We start from the raw sequence: 20113 nt of genomic DNA, 5'->3' as shown, positions 1-20113 counted from the left end.
CTCTGTCTGGTGAAAAACTGATGACAAATCCCAAGGATTTACTAACCGGCTTGATTTCAGTCTCTGTTCTTACTAGTGCTTTGGTTTTAGCTTTTATTTCTTGCTGTGTTGTGTGTTCTTGTACCTGAGGGAAGAAAATCCTTAACACTATATAAAGAGAGTGTGTTGTAGCCAGAATCCTCAGAGTAAGAAAGATTAAACTTCAGAAACTACCTTCACTACTGAATGAAACATTTGCAATTGAAGGTTATTCAGTCTAGAAAGTAAGTTAATTCGCATCAAGAAACTTTTCAAGTAACAGATTTGAAATATCTGGTAACCTTAAATATTTTTAAGCTTTTTATAAAGATATTTCTCCTTTTTTTCCACATGTTTTGTTTCATGAACTTATCAAGCTGATATATGTTAAGTTTCCCCACATGTAAACTGTCCTTGCAAACCTTCTACCATCTCTTACTGCATAGGATGAGTTAAGGTGGGAGGAAGAAACACAGAGCAGCTGCAAGCTGCTGCCTCTGTGTGGTGGTACCAGGAGTCAGGATTCCAGTGGGACATAGAAATGATTCTTAGCTTGTTTCTTAGAAAGCCTGGTTAAGAAAGGGACAAAACGTAACGAGTGACCAGTGCTTAGTTTTTGAAATGGGAGGGCTGAACTTCAAGGTGAAGTAATTTAATAGGTCAAATAGGCATCTGAAATGCAAATAAATAACTTGGCAAAACAAACAAGAAATAATTATTATAAATAATTAATTTATAATTAATTAGTAATTACCTTACAAAGTTTAAAGTAGGCAGTGTGAAAATGCAGTGCTAAAAAAAAGATTAGGCTCTTAAATGATGGGGGGTTTTATCTGTTGCTCCAAGATTTAGAAGCAGTGACATTTTGCAAGAAAATAAGTATTGCATGTTGTTCAAATCTGGCTGAGCAAGTTGCAAAAATCGTGTTACGTATAGAGGAATAAGCATTTGCCCCCTTTGCAAGCATAAAACTTTGCTTTCAACATGCTCTCTTGAAATTTTCTATGACCACTTAAAAAGGCTACAGAAGTTTCTTAGGTGTATTAAATGGATCTTTTTTTTCAGATTCAAAAAAAGGTCTGAGTAGATTTTTTTTGCGATTCAGAAAAGCTGCCATGAAATGACACTATGTCTTTTGGGGGCTTTTTTCATACAAAGAATAGGAAGTCGAATTACTAGAAGTTGAAATAATGTTTCAGAGATCCATCTGATATTAATTCAACTCTTTTGTGCAAAACAAACTGGAAATTTTTCTCTTAGATGCAAAGGCTAGGTAGATGGCAGAGGATTTTTTGGCTCACAGGTATGTGGCATTTTTGAACAGAAAAGAGTTTACAGCCTCCCCTGCAGCTGGATACATTTAACAAAGCCATCAGGGGCTGGCACTGTTTGCTGCTCCCAGACCGCCAAGGTAGAGAACACCCAGGGGTGGAGGAAGGGAGGAGGATGCTTTATATAACTCTGAATTGTTCCAGATCAGAATTGACTGCAATAATGAAAGGCGTGTCCACACTAAAACATTACAGAATACCTCGAGCGAAGGCAGCCGGCTGCGCGCGGGCAAGGAGCGGAACCCCAAGAAGGAGAAGACGGACGGCGCCGACGCTCAACAGCCGCTGGTGAACGGAGTCCCCTAAACTGCATAACTCTGAAGTCATACTTCCTATACTGTTTCAGTAATTCCTATTCCATGTTAGAGAAACTTGTTAGGCCAAAGACAAAATAGTAGGCAAGATGGCGCAGGGCATGAAATGAACATATGTTCTCTGTTAGCCTTTTTTAACATCAACAGTATGCAGTTGTTTTCAGAATAAGAAGTTATTCAAATATTTGCATAAAAATACCTGAACTTCTGAAAATTGCTTCCAAGTACATATTGCAGTTCAAACAATGAAAGATTCTTTTTTGTTTGTTTTAAAAATACTGAGCTGTGCATTGGTAAACTTTCTGTTCAGTTGTACCATTTTAACACATCGGGTCAAATTCACTGCTCAATTTCAATTTTCAGAATAAATAGTGTTTGCAGTAATCAAATTGGCTTCTGTTTTCAATCTAACTTACCAGTTCTTCATGAAATGCTATGTCGTTTTATGTCCTGTGTCAGTTCACATTCTGGTCCACCTTTTTCAATATTTTGGTGGACCCTGAAATCTGTGTGATGTAACAATTGTCATTTTCATTAGCAAAAAAGTTGTATGATCTGTGCCTTTTTTATATCTTGGCAGGTAGGAATATTATATTTGGATGCAGAAATCAGGGAAGATGAGTTGGTAACACTAAATGTAAAATATATGTAGCAATCCTTGTCAGACGTTAGTACTTTATAGACAAGTGCATGCTTTCCATAATTTTTTCCTTACATAAACATTCAGTTAGGCAGTTATAAGAATAGGAAATTTATTTTGCACTGAAGATTTGGCAAATAGTGTTATTGAAAAAGGGGTGTAATTTTTTTCTTTGTAGGCAGTACAGAAGCTTTTTTTTTAAAAAAGAAAAACTAAAAAAAAAAAATCTTTCCATTGTGGAAAACTAATAAACTCATTGTTACTGAGGGAACAAGTGTAACATGTTCACAAGCTAGTAATGGGTGCCTGCTGTTTGGCCAGATGACCAGCCTAAAGCATTGATGGCTTTCATCCTCCCAAAATTTTTGAATTGCTTATTTTAATTTGGGGGCTATTTCAGGAGAGATAAGAAGAAAGTCGCCACATGTCATGCCCTGGCAACTACAGATACAGTAGCCAAAATATTGAAGGTAAAATAAAAGTTCTTCATATTTTGAGCTGCAGGGTCCTAATTACCAGCCAATATGAAGGTGTCACAGAATTTGATCCAAAGTACAGCTGTACACCAGGGAAGGGTGGGAAGTGGTGGGAGGAGCTGTGCTTTCTTTCATTTCTGATCACACGTTAAACTTACTGGGCACAACTGCATAAGGACCTTCATTTTAGTCCATTTTTGTTCAGATTACTCCAGAAGGAGAGCCACTGTTTATGTACAGAATTGTACAAACTTGACCTTGCCTCTGATGTATTTTGTGAGTTTTGTTTCTTTGCTTTCTTCATTCTTTTTTTTCCTTGCATACAGGTGAGCATACTAAAACTGGCAACGAACTGCACATGATTTAACAAATATAAAATGTCTTAAAAAGTATTGCCAAACATTAATGTTGATTTCTAGTTATTTATTTTGGGAATGTATAGTATTTGAAAACAGAAATTGGTACCTTGCACACATCATCTGTAAGCTGTTTGGTTTAAAATACTGTAGATAATTAACCAAGGTAGACTGACCTTGTAATGTAACTGCTCTTGGGCAATATTCTCTGTACATATTAGCTACAACAGATTGGATTTTATGTTGACATTTGTTTGGTTATAGTGCAATATATTTTGTATGCAAGCAGTTTCAATAAAGTTTGATCTTCCTCTGCTAACTGATGTTGATGCAATCCTTATGAATGATTGCTTTAAAAACTTTCAGCTGACAGTAGAAAGAATTTCTTTGTTTAGACTTTAACTGTAGCCATTGGTTATTTACACATTTTAGAAAAGTCTCAAATATTACCATATTTCAAAAATACAGCACAAAATGCTCAAGAAGACAGAGTCTCCTCATGGAATGGTACCTGTTGAGTGGTTGCTCTTCATGCATTTGTTTCTCATATTCAATGGTTGAGTTCACTAAGGTGCTAACCCAGGTAAATGTGAAATTCCTAAACCACAGTCTGACTAATTGGCTGCATTCCATTTCCACGTGGGTTTTGGGGTTATAAACTTTTTCAGTATTTGTGTACTTAACATATATCCCTTTCAGTTCATATTCCAGTGATTTCAAATGTTATTAAATTACAACAAATTAACCTGTGAATCTAAATGTACACTTTTATTTTGAAAAGTCATGTTGTTACAAAACTTGAAAGTGCAACAAATGTCTGATGCTTGAGTTCAGGTCCGTCCTATTGGTAACTATTATAAAGTACGGTCTAATGAATTAAAATTATTTTTAAAATAAAGTTCTTTGAAAGAGTAAGAGGTATTTGTGAATCATGCCAAAATCTAAATTCAGTAAGGTTAAGCTCAAAGCATATGAATTAACAAATGCTTTAAAAAATAGAAAAGTTTTTGTTTCTGTTGTTTACTGAATTAATTTTTGTTAATGATGGGTGGGAGTTAAGATTTTCAGAGTTGTTATTAAAACTTCATCAAGGAAAAAAAAAATCTCTTTATTCAGCTTTTTTTAAACAGATAAAAATCTCTTTATGAGCACTCATGAGTTCAGGAAGATACTAGGTTTAGTTTTGTAAATGCAAAAGTTATTTTAATCAGTTAGTGATGAGCTTTTTCAGCCCTTCTTTGTCCCCAGTATCAAATATTGTGTACCATGTCCAGGAAGGACATTGAGTGCTGTGAGTATGGGACTGAGTGTAGATCCTGCTTCTTAGGAGCACTTAGAGTGAAAGGCAGCTTATTTTCCTGACTGCAGTATGTTTCCCTGCAAAAACCCTTCAATATTGAATATTAAAAGGGGAAACTTTACGTTCCACTGAGTATTCCCCACAGCAGGAGTCCTGTTGTGCAGTTCTGCTAAATTCTCTGCTAATCTGCAAGAGAAGATGTTAAATATTTCTATCCTGTGTAAAGGTTTTGTCTGTTTCCAGAAGCAGCAAGACCTGAAGTGGAATACCTGTGTTAAGGGGTGGGGGAGATGTGTTGCTGGTTCTGGTGGCTCCTTCAAACAATGTTTTCAGAAGTGACAAGGCTGAGCTTGTTCTTTCTGCAGTAGTGTGTACTAAGCTTGTTCGTCATTCATTTGAATTTAACAGATTTTCATCCAAAGTGATGCTAGTCAGAGTTGTTTCCAGACATTCACACCCATGAAAACTGGGGTGACTAGGGATGTTTTCACTGTTAAGGTATTAAGGCAGCTTAATATATGTTAGGAAAAGTGAGCTTAGTATTCCAAGTAGATTCAACTTTGATCACAAGGTTCTCCTTGCCAGAGGTTCATTAGACTTAAGCACAACGTTGATTTCACATTGTATTTTTATTCTGTGATTTACAGAAACAGCTCTTTACTCTGGCACTGTGATTCTTTGATAGAGACTGGATCTTTTGCCTGTGTCAGGGGATGAATCTGGTTTTCTACAAACAGTTTTTTAAAATGCATCACACATCTGTAACTTGTGCTTTCACAGTTAACGAAGGTCATTCATCTCGAACAGTTTGATAGAAATAATTGCTGTTAAACCCAGATGAGTCATTTTGCCATAATTTTTTTTTTTTTTTTTGCATTGTGTAAAAATTACTTTACAGTAGACTTTAAAGCAGTATTTTTTGTGTGCTTTGAGTACTGTATGGAATTGGATTATAAGAAAGAGCAACAATCATAAGTACTTTTGTGTATCTACTGAAAATTCAGTAGGAGAAAATGTTCACTTACGGTTTTGCACTGCATTTAGGAAACTGGTTTCCAATAAAAGCAGTTAATTTAAAGCAAAAAATGATCACATGGATGTAGTCTGTAAATGCTAAGAACTTGATTGTTGTAGAAATGTTAGAACAAACATTAGGCATGGTTTTGGGTTTGGATGTGCTTTTTTGCCTGATGCACTCAGGCTGAGCCTCAGGTGTAGACTACAGCTACAGCAAGGGAAATCAACGCTCCTTAATGTAGTAAAATCAATTAAGTGTTCTGTTTAAAATGGGGGGGCAATTTTCTGTGATTCTTACCAGTCTGAAAAGTCCCATGTCAGAAGTGCATCACATTGTCTGGAGTGTTCCATGAGGTAAATCAGCACAGAAAATCTCGCTTTCATGTAAATCATATGCTTCAGAAAAGGAAGGCTTGGGGATTGGACTTTGCCAAGTATCTCATTGGAGATGCTGGAGTGGCTGAGTCTAGTCTGGGTGTAGAGTGAAACAGTGAAACTGAAGATAGTTTGTATTGTTACTTATTTTAGCAAGCTAGTGCTGCATACAAATGAAGTTGAAGAGATCCACCCTTTAAACTTGTTTTGCAATTAGCTGAAATGAGGAGGAAAACCCATGTGAATATGTAAGTTTTTTCAAGCTCACTTATCAGTTCAGATGGCTTTTGTAGCAAACTGCAACTGCTTTAGGCAGCTCATCTGTTAAGGGAAATGCTGATTTGATGGCATCTGCATTTACTTTAGGTTTCTGTATATTTTAAAAACACTGCTCCCATTCTATTCAGAGCCTTTCCTTAATAAAAGGAATGGAAGTGGTAGAATCCTAGAATGGTGTGGTTTGGAAGGGACCCTAAAGATCACCTAGTTCCATCTGCCTTGGGCAGGAACACCATCCCATAGACCAAGTTGCCCAGAGCTCGCTCCAGCCTGGCCTAGAATATCTCCAGACACAGGGCATCTACAGCTTCTCTGGGCAACCTGTGCCAGGGCCTCTCCACCCTCATTGTAAAAAACTTCAGCTTTATATCTAGTCTAATTTGGACCTCTTTTTATTTAAAACTCTTGCTCTTTGTCCTATTGCACAGGCCCTGCTATGAAAGTCTTCCCCATCTTTCTCGTGTAGCCCTTTTAGGTACTGGGAGGGGCCCTGATGTGTCCCCAGAGCCTTTTCCAGGCTGAAGCACCCCAGGTCTCAGCTTGTTTTTAGAGCTGAGCTGTTCCAGCCCTCTGGTCACCTTCATGACCCTCTGGACAAGCTTGAAAAGGTCCATGTCCTTCATGTGGGGGGAACTTTTGGTTTAACTCCAGCTAGCAACACCAGGTAGCTGCTCACTCGCTCAGTGCTCTCTTCCCCCCTCCATCCTCCCAGTGGGGATGGGAAGCAGAGGAAACAAAGAGTAAAAATCATGGGTTGATACAAGAATAGTTTAATAATTGAAAGATAATAGAATATGATTATAATAATTGTGATGAAAAGGAGTAAGAGAGATGAAATCCAAGAGGACCAAGAGCTGCACAATACAATTGCTCAATAAACTGACGAATGCCCAGCCCATCCCTGGGCAGTGTTTGGCATCTCTGCCAGCTCCTGCAGTTTATATACTGAGTGTGGTGTGCCATGGTGTGGAATATCCCTTTGGCCAGCCCAGGTGGGCTGTCCTGGCCCTGCTCCCTCCTGGTTTCTGGTGTACCTGCTCCCTGCCAGAGCAGGGGAGCTCAAAAGTGCTTGGATGAGAGCAAGAACTGCTTAGCAATAACTACATCAGTGTGTTACAAGCATTAGTCTCATCCTACATCCAAGACACAGCACTGTGCCAGCTACAAAGGAGAAAATTTAATTCTATCCCACCTGAAATCAGGCCAGATCTCTAGGGCTAGTTGCAGTACCCCAGGTGGGGTCTCAAGAGAGTGGAGTAGAGGGGCAGAATCATTTCCCTTGACCTGCTGACCATATTCTCTTTGATGCAGCCCAGGATATTTGCTTTCCAAGTCGAAGGAAGATGCATGTCAGATTTGTGCTTCAAGTGTGCAAATGTTTGGTGAACCAATACCTAATTGATTCACCTTTCAGGGGTTAGTGAGAAGCTCTAATTTAAGCATTCTGACTGAAGTGTTTGACTTGAGAGGATTGTGTTTTGATTTCTTACCTGGGCTGCTCAGTTAGGTGATGTTCCTGTAGTGTACATTGGAGTGTGACTGGTAAGGGTATGAACTTGTTTTTAACTTGGTGAATTAGGAAACTTGAGAGGCTTTCCAACAGTTTCAGCAGGGACAAATTTCTCCCAAAGCACACTGAGCTTTTTCTGGCCCCTCTGTTTCTCCATCCTGTTCCATGCACCTGAACTGGGGGTGGTGACTGTGATGTTCTTTGGTTCCATGGTTGTCAGGGCCAGTCTGTGGTTGCTGCACCCTGGGGAGCTGCTCATGCCCTGCTCAAGCAGGGCTGGAGGAAACAGCAAAAAAAGTAAGTAATGGCAAGAAAAATAATTTTCATCTTGTTTTCCTTCTCCCTTGTTTTCCCAATTTGTCATGAATAGCATTAAATTTTAATAAGTTTCTTGGAAAACATGATTCCTGTCCTCTTAGGAAATAATTTCACATTACCAAAGTAGTTTCTCCATGGGGTAGAACATGTTTGTATATTCCTCTATAGCAGAGGCACTTCCAAGGGCAGGGAAGCTTTCCTCACTGAGCAGGAGTGCAGAAAGAGCTGATCCTTCAAAGGGCAATATCCAGTGAAATTCAGCCAGCCTTTTCCCTGCGCAGCACTTTAGAAAATGGGGTTCTCCCCTCCCCACTACTAACAAATTGTCTGTAGGTTTAAGCTGTCTTTAGAACTAAGTGGTAATAATTGAAAAAAGCCCTTTTTAGGGTAAAACAGGAGGGGCAGGCAAAGTGAAATACAGCATCTGTCAAAGCAGTCATCAGGGGCTGCTTGATGGTACAAAACCCAGCTTAAACCTGCTGTTAAATTACTATGAATCACATGGGGATTTCTAAAAGTATTTTTGTCCCTAATGCCATTTTGAACCACCTTTTAAAAATGCTTTCCAAAGCTCTTCACGTGCTCCAATTGTGAAAAGAGTGAAGAATTCAATGAGCTAAACTTGAATTCAGTTTTAAGCTTTCAAAAAGTATTCATTCTTCATTCTTGATTCTGTTCATTGAACTCAGAGTAAAATTTTCAGATAAAAAATATCTTTTTTAAGTGCCAGGTGTCCAGCTTTGGAACACTTAAGAAAGATAATTTTTTGGCTAGTCTCTTAACAAGATTACTTACTTTGAACTCACTTTAAATGAGTAGTTTCTTCAAAAAATTTATTGACAATATATACACATATATTTTCAATGGGTTTTGGCCTCTTTCTTGCAAAAAAGGCAGTCCTGCTCTGTGCAGCAATCAACTGTCAGGTTTGCTCTAACCCATAAATATGAAGTTAAGATCAATAACTTGTTTTATGCAGGCTCTATACCTATTACTGCTCTTGGTCTCATTGCAGTGATGCTGCCCTTCGGCACCCATCGAGCGTGGGTCTCCATGGTCCTGCTCCTGCTTGGTGGTGTCCACTCACGTGAGTATTGCAAGGACAAAAACATTCTTAAAGAAGCAGCAAGTACTTTTACTAGCAAGCAATCTTGGGAAATACTGAGAAATATTACAAGCAATTGTTTCAGATTGGATTGATCCATTCTGAGACTTAAATAGAGCAACATATATTTTTTTCCTGCACTAATAGTTCCTATTTCCTTCTGCATCTGTACAAGAAATACATGCTCCTGGTTTCATCCCTGCCAGTGGAACTTGCTTTTATTTCACAGTTGATCATAAATTTTTCTTTTTTTCCCCCAGTTATAGATTCTTCTATTTTTCCCCCACTTAGTCTTTTTTTTCAGCATACTATTAAAGGTGTGTGGAGAATTGAGGTATTTGCTTATTAGAGCAGATGACTCAAAGTAATTAGAAAGGTTTTTGTCTGATTATTTGCACTAACAGAAGTTTGGTCATCTGACATGTCTAAAGGATCCATCTGAATATCTTTGCATTTGATCCTTAATGCATAAATCATTAAACCAGACCTCAGAGCCTTTTCAGCTCTTGGTGAGAGGCTGGTAGTTGCTGTGTCATTTTAAAAAGCTTCCAGAGTGCGTGTGAGCTCACATAGATATAAATGTGTAAGTTCAGCAATGGCCATTAAATTTATGTAAATGGCTCATGTCTCTTTCAGTCCTCACATGGGAGAGTAATGTATAGGGCAGCCACAGTTTTCAGATAATTCTTACCAAACTGAATGCTGGGAACCTCATCTCATGAACTTCCCACAAAGTCATTACAAAGTCTTTAAAATTTTCTGTTCTGTCTTGTTTACTGGCAGAGAGAGGGACCCCAAGACATAACTGTCAGTGTGAGCTTTGTTGATCACATTTCTATTGCATGATAATTTCAGATTATCTGTTTTGACAGTACCTTCAATTCTCTTTACTCCATTCTTTTTTGTTTCCCAAGGTAGTTTTGTATGGCACAGAAGAGGCAAGTTGTGCCCCAGGACGAGTCATTTCCTAATTTCCTACTTTATCCTTCCAATACTGTTAGCTGAAGAATTATCCAAAAGACTGAAGTTGTTCAATACCTTAGTTTTTGGTTAGGCTGTGATCTAACTTCTATCACAAGGACTCTAACACCATGAAATGGGTTTCAGCAAACTGTCACTGAAAGCTATTAAAGTGGTGATGGTGTAAGTTTCTCTCATGGAGAGGAAAAAGGCAAGCAAGTGGGAATACTGGGTCTCTTTTTTCCCCCTCGTTGGGGAGTGGTTGATTGCCAGTGGAGTCCTACTGTGATTTGCACTTATAGTGTAATGAAAAAGAGATGTAGGGAGGCAGCAAGGTCTACTGATCCTATATTTTTTTTAGAATAGTGAAAATGAAAGGTGATTGGGAAGTCCCAGAGTAAGAAATCAGTAGCTTTTGTGTAACAGTACCTCTATATTTAGAGATGTTTTGCTCTTTGCTATGCAACTGCAGCAGGTCACCGTCTGAAATAAGAAGCTGGGATAGATGCATGTTTGGTTGTGTCTGATAAAATTGCCTTTCACAATGGTCCTGTGTTTTAACTGGGGTCTGATCTTTATGTAAAAAGCTGGAAGTTCTGCTTGTGTGCATAGGAGAAATACAATTATACATGCAGCAAAGCATTTTCATGTAACCTGCACCTCTTAGGTGAGCAGCAGGGCTTTTTATCCTTGACAGTTTCCACCTGAATGCATTCTTTAATTTAAATTTTACAGCTTTAGTTCTTTACTCATTGTGGTTCATGAAGCAATTTAAAGCAATATAAGTGAATACAACAGAAAGACATCTGTGCTTAACCCTGCTAGCCATCAGTCGACACAGTTCCTGATGACTGTAAATGCCTTCCTAATGAGTGATAATCAGTATGAAAATGTCATTGCTTTAATTAATTACGGATAGTTTTGATGGTAATGAGCTAATCATTGTGAACTTTCAGTTCTTGCAGCACCGACTGAGCCTGGTTCAGAACAGAGTGCAGAGGCAGCCAGCAAACCTAACATGACAATGGAAGGTGTATTCGTATCTTTCTTAAGCTTCTTCAGACCAATGAGTAAGTGTCACTTCACCACTGCAGCACCGTTTCTCTCTTCCTTCCCACTTCTGCCTCACTTCCAGTCCACCCTCCCTCCCCTACCTGTCAGCATTTCATGTGCTTAAAACCCTCAGTCTAATACTGTAAAACTCACTAGAGCTCTTCAAAATAGGATTGCTAAGTGCCTCTTTGGGACAATCACAGATTTGTTTGCATTGCTACCCTCCTGCAAAACCCTCCATCACCAGTGATGTCACTGTGCTGGAAATGCTGAAATTATGCTGAAAGTTTGGCAGAGGATCCACCATGCCTAGCTTTGTTTTATCTCATCTGGACTAGTTTTCCAGTCTTCCCACATACACATAGAGACAAAAGAGAATTTGGCACAGCCTAAATGACAGAAGGATTTTGTCCCACCCTGGTGTCTCTCCTACTGGCTAAGGAAGGCTTCAGGCCTGTTAGATTAGACTGATGCACTCACCATTGGACTGCTGAAGTACAATTACAAGAACTACATTATTTCATAAAATTATTGAGATGAAAATCACAATGCTAACTTGCTAATATCAAGAAGCAAAATAATATGAGTACAAAAAGGATTTGTTCTGTATAAAAACAGCCAGCCTGATTCCATAACCAGACCACAGACCAATAGGAAAGAGAAGGAGAAATGCTACTTTTCACTAGGTATGTTTCTGCATTAATGACAGTGTGCCTCCACTACTATTGCTCACATGTAGGCCTAAGTAAGCACAGAGGACTGATGAAGATCCTGATCCCCCCTTTAATAAACTGAATTTGGCTACCAGTAATGTCTCTGATAAATATGAGGCTGACTATACAGCCAGTCCTGGGGGAGTTGTTGGAACCAAATGATGCTTTGCAGCTGCTGTGTAACATAAGGGATGAGATGATGTTTTATAGGAATCAAATATGCAGAGACATATACTATTTATAACTATCTTACACATTTAAACCATTCCCACAGAGTATCTCATGATTATCAATAAATCTGCTATTAAATAGGAAATCTCAAAAATTGCTTAAATGTGCTGTTCATTAACTGTATTGGATGTTGTGGGGGATTTTTCCTAGCAGCTGATTTTCAGCTGCTTGTAGAAAAAAATAATAAGGGCCAAACAGAGATGGTTAGTTGCAATATAGTCCTTCAAAAAAAAAAAAAAAAAAAAAGCCTTAAATTTCTGCTGGTTTTAAATTAGAAACAGAACAGTCAGAAAATTTAGCTTGTCTTTTTCACTTACTTGACAAACCTAAGTACAAAAAGTGTCACAATTGTGTTTAGTTTCAGCTTTGTAATAGATCCTTACAGAAACAAAGCAAATTACAGAAGATTTTCTATAACATGATTTAGCTTTTCTACTAATTTCAATATAGAAATTGATTATGGTTTGGGAAAGAACATACATGAACGTCAATGATATTGTTTTCTGGCAGATTTAATTAATCAAAACATGCTAGAGACACCAAAGTGATGACTTCCTTCTGTTTCACATTGCTCCCAGGATAGACATTTTACCCAACGTTGTTTTTTTTTCTTTTTGAAGCTTGCCGCCTCAGCAATCAGCGACTCTTAACTCCTTGTCCTGTAGAAGGCCTGAACATGTCTGAATGCTCAAAAATTCACTGCTGTCCTTTCAGAATTGGCCGGGAGGAGCAGTGCTACATGCCAGTGAGAGATGGTGAGTGTGTGGCTCTGGGCTGCTGCCTCAGAGCAAACCCTGCTTCTGGTCACACAGTACCACTCTCATTGCTCTTTGTACCTTTGGCTTTCCAGGACACCCCTCTCTTTAAAGTAACTGTAAGCTTGCATGGATTTCTTCATCTATACTAATAAAGGAAACAGTTGATTAATAGAAAATCTTCTGGGTACTGTCAAGCCCAGCGCAAGGAAAGAACAAATGCCATATAAATAAAGATAGTCACATATTTCATTACAAAGAATGAAGTAAAGGTTTGTTTGTAGAAAGTGGGGGTTAATCCAAAGTAGTGACTCCATGAAAGTGCAGTGAAGAAAAAGTGAAGGAACTGGATTTGTATTTACATGGTGAAGAGGAGGCTGATTGGTTGTTTAATAGCTACTGAAGCCTGTTTAGAAGGGAAGTTACTAAAATGAGTCACTAATTCTTCCTGGAAGAATCAGATGATTTAACAAGTGAGAATTTCCACTAACTGATGCTTAAGAAATGTAGCTCAAATATTAGGGGGGAAAAAAGTTCATCAGAAGAGGGATTGAGTCCCCAGTATTGGAGGTTTTCATGACTTGGATATAACAAGACACAACTCACTTATCTCATACTGATAGTAGCCTTGCTTCAAGAGGAAGATTCATCTATGTGATCTGCAGAAGTCTCTTTCAACCAAAATGTCAGTAGTTCTATGTTATCAAATTTCAGCCTTAACATTACGTTTTACCTCCTTTTTTTCCTTTGATCATCAACTTGGTGGGTTTTTTTTTCCTTATATGAATGCAAAAAACATTTTCTAGATCCTATATTTGCTTATAACTCCATGTTGTCTTTGCTCTACTGAAAGGATTGTATCAAACCTTAATTTTTATCATAAATTTTTCCTGTTTGTATAGCTTTCTAGAAACAGTTGTTGCTTTTCATGGAGATTGCTTCAACAAACTGAAAAAAGAAAATAATTTAGAGGTGTTATATTATAGACAGCATTATTGTGTGTGGGAGGGACCTCTCACAACCATATAGTTAATCCTCCCTGTTCTACCAGCATTAGTTATAATGGGTTTCCCAGGGCCTGTGTCCAGTCAAATTTTTAATTTGTCCAAGGACAAACTACCAACAGTGTAGGAAGAGTTTTCAGATACAAGCAATCTTGCCAAACATGGATAATAAGTTAGCAAAAAGAAGCTATAATCTAGAACTTAATGATTTAGTTCTTTCTGGTATAATTCAGTATAAATCCATTGATTTCAGAGGTGATATCCCAATTTTTAGGATAAGCTGACTTAACACAGATATGAAACCCCAAGGTTACTTGACAGCTGACATGAATTCCCTTTCTCTTGTTTGTGCTTCTTCAGGACCAGTCTGAGGTCAAAATAAGACTTTGAAAATTTTCTTGTGCTTGAACAGCTCCACATTTCAGTGCTGGGGCAGCTGTAGTTACTACCAGCTAGATAATTTTTGATTGAAGAAAGTTTTATCCAGTGTGATGGCATCAGAATCTGTTAGTTAGGGGCATATGACAGAAATTAAAGGTTTTAATAATATTCAGTCCCAGCTTGGGCCTTTATATTTTGTATAAAAAACACTTCACTACAGCAAGAAGAAAAGCTGTACAGTGAAAATTATAGCTCCTCTGCTAATTTTTAAGATACATACTGAAGCAAATTTTAAAATTAAATATGCTTATTCAGCTGTGACTGCTTGATTCCTCATTCCAGTTAGCTTTTATTGTTTAGACATCAGTATCAAGGGCTGATTATTTTACAGAATTATTTGTTCATAGATTAATGAGCTCCTTGAATGCTCATGGATGTACAGCATATGTCCAAAGAAAATGCAAACACTTACTGTTTGCCTTGTAGCAATCTGTTGACAAAATAGAAGCACTTAGCAGATATTAGACTCATGGCAGTTATGTTTGTCAGCTGGTCACAGGCTGAATACTGAATGGTTCTTCCTGTTGCGAGATTTGTCTTGAATTTCACTGGGAATTAAATGAGGCCTTAAGAAAATGCTACAAAAGTTATGAACTGAAGTAGATGAATAGAATTAATTGGAAAGATTTTGTCTCCATTCTTGGAACAGCTTCTAAGGGACTTTGATTGGTTTTTTTAACTATTATTTATTTCCCCCACTCAGCTGTGTCCCAGGCCCTGGGCTCACCCAAACCCTGGTTGCTTCTGGATCTAAACAAACACTGCTTTTCGAACTGAAGTGAAATTTGAAACCAATTCTTTCTCATCTGAGCTCATTCCTAACACTTACTTTTTTTGCCATTGTGCTGCTGAATCATAGAATCATTTAGATTAGAAAAGACCCTTGTGATCAGTGAGTCCAACTTTAAATTCATGTGAGAGATGGCAGTTTTCCTTTGCATTTACTAAAGTCTTTGAGTGTGAGTGTGTCTTAAGGTGTGAGTACTGTCAGAGCTTTGCTGATGAAATATCTGTCTGAGCGAAGTGGCAACATGGCCGGGACTTCATGGCAGCAAAGATCTCTGTCTTAGAGGTTGATTCTGTCACCTGAGGCTCAGTGTCTCTATCAGAATTGTTCAGAACTAATGCAAACTTCTGCTGCCTCTACAGATGTGCAGCTGGCCATTCGAGTGGTTTTGCTTACTGGAGGAGGATTTTTGATTTTGGGATTTCTACCAATCTGCTGCTGTGCCTTTTTGCAGAGAAGGTAAGTGTTAGCACATGACCTAATTTATGAAGTACTGTTTATAAATAGTAAAAATATATAACTGATATATTTTAACTAGGTGAGGGGAGACAAGATTGGGAAAAAAAAAAAAGACAAGAAACTAATCTTCAAACATAAAAGATGAGTCCTATTTTGAAGCTGCATAAAACAAAGAGTCAATTTGGCTTAAAGAAAAGAAGGTTATTTAATGCCCCAGTACTCTTTCTAAGACCTGAATATAAAAGACTTGGACTTAATCTTACTTCACTTGCTTGGGAAGGTGCACGTAAAACACGAAAGCAGAGTCCCTTCAGGACAGACTTGGAGTTAGGCAGTAAGACAAGGAAGGGAAGAACAAAGTATGAGGCCTGAGCAGAGTAAGAGAGAGGGGCTGTGAGTTGGGAATTAATTATCTGAGTGGGGAATTAATTACTGTTACTAACATGCAGAGTGGGGTTTTTAATGTATAGGGCCTGCAAGTTCTATGCAAGCAGCTTAGTGTCTGATAGTGTGAAGCGTTTCAGCATGTATATGTGTTCTCAGGATGCAGGGAAAATGTAAACTCCACAATATCAAGGTCATTAAACTGATGGAATGAATTAACTATGCTTTATTCTGCTTAAGTAGTAGTTCATATTGAATGACTGGTGCTACAACTTGGCTAATATAACAGAATTGTCTTTTTAGTGAAGATTTTTTCCTCCAAGTGTTAAACTTTTGCTCTTCTCAGATATAGTAGTCTGTGTGGGATCATATACGTGCACATATACAGAGACACACAGACTTTACTAATGAGGCTGCTTGGCAGATGGCTGTTTGCTGTGGAGTTCCACATTTTGACAAAACCTGCTGTGAAAATCTCCACATTACATCTTACACCGTGCTCAACAGCTGATACTCAGCATACAGATAGCTGCACTGAGTCATCAGTGACTCTGAAAGCAGAAGGCAAAGAATCAACATGAAATTATCATAAATTTTCTGGAAAATGAATTAATATGTGTTAATTTTGGGAGAATTCACATTAATGTTTAAATGATCATTTCTGTGTTTTTTTCATAGGCAGTGAAACTAGGAATTTTTCTCTTCTGTTGACTTGGTTTTTTGCTTTGTTTTATAAATGCAGTAACTAACCAGATGCCAAATGGTTTAAATTTCCAATATCATATATTTAAGTTTGAGGAAGGGTGCAATCCTATCACACTGTAACTTTGAGTTTTATCAGTTTAGAGACAGTTGATAGAGCTTTGAGAAACATTCCTTTAATAAGCCAAAAACCTCTCTGGATAGAAATTCTTTTGTTTTCAACATTATACAGTCATTGTCGAGAGAGTCCTATGCACAGTGCCAAATCTGTACTGCAACTGGTGTGCACAAAAGTAAAATCTGTTCTTTAGAGTTATCAAAAAAAAATAAGAGGACTTTTGCTGATAAAATTTGGGATAATTGTTTAACTCCACTGTGCCTCCTCTAGAGTAAATTGCAAGATTTCTATACCATGGCCAGACAAAGAAAATGTAGGAACATGAAATTCCTGTAACATTGATAGAGGGAGCTGAGTACTCCTCTCCTTGCTATACCTGATCAATTCTAGTTGATCTAATTTCCCAAGTCAGTGAGGGTTTGTTACTTTCCACATCCCCATGGACACACTGTGTGTTTGCCTGCATCCACTGGTGTTTTTCATGCAGGAAGCAGAATCTACACATCTGTTCCCTGCCAATTGGCAATTTCCCTTGTGTGCTATCAGCACAGTATCTCCTGGCTGGAGCTGTGCTCTGTTGGTTTTGCTCTGTCCATAACTCTGTTAGCCTATCTTAGTCTTCCTTAAGAACCACGTGCAAGGACAGGTAGGTTAAAACACCAGAGGTTAGAAAAATGCAGGTGCACCTAAATAGCACTACTTGTGAAAAATACTATGTAGATTTTTAAAATTGAACAGAAAAGTCTTTATTCCTGCCCAATTCCTAGTACAGCTGTGGTGAGAAGCCAACAGAATTTTGTTGATTTGGTACTGGAGAAATTTCTGGTCATGGTTGCACTGTTTCCCCATCCTGGCCTTGTGCAGGAATTCCTCTCTCAGGAAGAGCTGGGCAGCAAGGGGTGTCCCAGGCCTGTGTGTGCCTTGTGTGGACTGGGCAGTGCTGGGTTAATGGCTGGGATTGATGATCTTAAAGGCATTTTCTATCCTGAATGATTCTGTGATTCTGTATGAATCAAAAGGTGAAATTCATGAAGAAAATGTAAGAAATGGGAAAAGCATTGAAATGCTTCTCCTCACCTTAATCTTTCTTCTGGTGATGAATCTTATGATGGCCTGGAATCAACTCTAGCCTTTTGAGTTTTTTTCACTGGAGCTAGGATTTCTTGGCGGAAGTCTAGGTGACCTTCTCTAAATTCCTACTTTGGAAATCAACCAGTTTCAGCTGTTTTAATATGTTGCAGTCCGTGTATCAATCCTTTACAAAAGATAAGCAAAGAAGTACAGAAAATTGCACGGGAAAAAAGAGTTGGTGTTAAAAAGATTCATGATGAAGAGATTCATCGCCACTTACTGGACTGACTTAAAGAACCAAAAGGACAAAAAAAGAAGGTAAACTAACTTTAGGGTATTCTTTTCTTCTAAGTTTAGGGTTGTTCCTTTGAGTCTGTGTAGAATACTAAAGATATTCACTACCAAATACCTGCTGCCTGCCAGTGCAGTAGAATTGTCCAAAGGCATTGTCAGGGATCACCTTCAGTTCCTGTTGTGGGAGAGGGAATGAGTTTGCAAGAATTCAGCTGCTGTCCTGGGCTGCCAGCTGACAGCAGAGCCATGGCCAGGCTGAGGCTAAAGCCCTCTGCCACTCCAGTGTTCCTTATCTCATGTGCAAATTGGAGCATGGGAAAGTGGAAACAAAATGGGTTTGCTCCTTTCAGGAGAGAGAGATCCATTTACAGGCACTGAAGAGCCTGTCTTTCTGTATGGATAGAGGTGCTTTGTAGCTGAGGCATTCCCACTGCTCCACACCTTGGCATTCTTGCCATTCTTCCTCAATGCTGAAGAGCAATTGACTATTGAAATAAATGTAATCTGAGAGTGAAATGCTACTTGCTTCATGTGACCATGCCAAGCTATAACCTACTAAAGGTCGCATTAAATAATAACGTGTTAGGGAGGTCATTAGACAATAAATAAATATTTCAGGGAGAGTATTGATTTGGCAGAAATGTAAAGGTGTCCCTAAATCAAGTCACGCTCATGTTCGGTCATTTTTCTCCCTTTGGTGTATAGGAAGATCCACCTGATCCTGAAGATCAAGCAGAAGACATCAGGATTGTTTGGCTATCTCCTAGAAAAGGACACATTTTATTTTAACATTGAAGTAATGCAAAGTTGTTAACCCTTGATAATACTATTGATTTTTCAGTAGAAGTTTTTTTCATTCTGGTTTCTTGCACTCATTCCATACCTCCTGTACAAAAAAAAAGAACTGGTAACACTGGAAGGCAAACTGCTCATGGCAACCCCTGAACAGTAAAGTCAGTGTGTTCTTTTCATACAGTGGCATCCCTGTGGAGGGATATAAATACAGCAGTTATGTGTCCATCTCAGCTTAGGGGTCAGTCTTAGAAACAGATCAAGGGAGTGTTGTCACTCATTAAATTGGTATTGAGAGGAAGCTTGCTCTGGTTCCATACTGGATGGCCCCATAGCACAGTAGTGCTGAGGAGAACAGCTAATTCTTTACCAGGCTACAGAGGATTTGGGAAATCTGTTGTTGGGCAATTGCTTTAAAGATATGCTCGGCAAAAATATAGAGTACTTAAGGAAACTACAAGAGCTTTGTCTCAGAGTTGTTCTCCCCACTGGGTATTGCTGCACCACACAACACTTTTTGATCTTAGGATGACCTGTCTCCTGAACTAGGTGATTACAAAATGCAATTTCTTTCCATTTCTCTGTAGCGTAACAAAAATAAAAGAAACAAATGTGTAACACTTTTTGACAGCTGAGTGCAGAGTGAGCACCTAAAAGAATGTCAGTAGAAGTCAGTATCACCCATTATAACAATCACTTGTCATATTTCTTTGGGGCTGTGCAGTCCATGCAGCAGAATTTCCAAGACCTACAACTTGGAATGGAATGGCAGGAATGGAGCTTCAGTCCTAAGCTGGAGAGTAAATATTATGAGTGATTCTTTGAAACTCTGTACATTCAGAATTCCCTGTTTAAAACATTTTTCTTGATTTCCTAAGTCCTAAAAAGGGATCTCTTAAAATCCAAGTGTAATGTGGGTGGAATATGCATGCAGGAGATCTCATGAAGTTGTTGGAGTGCTTGCTGACGATCAGATGTAACTATATGCAGGAGATTAAAGGCTGACATTGCAACCATTGCCAGAAGCATTGTGTCACAGATGATTTGGTTAAAATTTTGCAAGCAGAGGTATTACACTCTTTTTGATGTGGAGCAACAGAACAATGGAAACTGAATAGGGCACTGCTTGCTTTCTAAATCTGATGTGTATTTGCTCATTTTTTATATTATTTTTATGGAAGGTAAAGTACATATATAGACATTTTAACAAATGAAAAACTGTTTCCTCCTGCATGAATTTCGAGGCACTGTCACAGCTGAACTGTGCAGAGAAATCCTTGTTGCTGGTGATTATGGAGAGTGAGTTATGC

At 38.4% G+C, this 20113-nt stretch overlaps 2 protein-coding genes across 6 annotated transcripts in view; both read left to right on the top strand.

Moving 5' to 3' along the window:
• FMR1 (fragile X messenger ribonucleoprotein 1) overlaps positions 1 to 4238 on the top strand; it is a 31856-nt gene extending 27618 nt beyond the window's left edge. For 3 of the 5 annotated variants that reach the window (XM_072928984.1, XM_072928983.1, XM_030272284.4), the window contains one exon: positions 1494 to 3454. In XM_072928984.1, coding sequence (XP_072785085.1) covers positions 1494 to 1655 — 162 coding nt within the window. In that variant the 3' untranslated portion in view covers positions 1656 to 3454. 5 annotated transcript variants of the gene reach the window in all.
• Positions 3746 to 19821, top strand: FMR1NB (FMR1 neighbor). The gene is made up of 7 exons (XM_030272691.4): positions 3746 to 7913; positions 8950 to 9021; positions 10956 to 11069; positions 12617 to 12751; positions 15346 to 15442; positions 17888 to 18035; positions 18717 to 19821. The coding sequence occupies exons 1-6, from the start codon at positions 7811 to 7813 to the stop codon at positions 18003 to 18005; spliced, it is 639 nt and encodes a 212-aa protein (XP_030128551.4). The 5' UTR covers positions 3746 to 7810; the 3' UTR covers positions 18006 to 18035; positions 18717 to 19821.
• The last annotated feature ends 292 nt before the right edge of the window (positions 19822 to 20113 follow it).

Source organism: Taeniopygia guttata, chromosome 4A (assembly GCF_048771995.1).
Source record: "Taeniopygia guttata chromosome 4A, bTaeGut7.mat, whole genome shotgun sequence".
Classification (NCBI taxonomy): domain Eukaryota; kingdom Metazoa; phylum Chordata; class Aves; order Passeriformes; family Estrildidae; genus Taeniopygia; species Taeniopygia guttata.
This window is presented reverse-complemented; position numbering and strand designations above follow the sequence as displayed.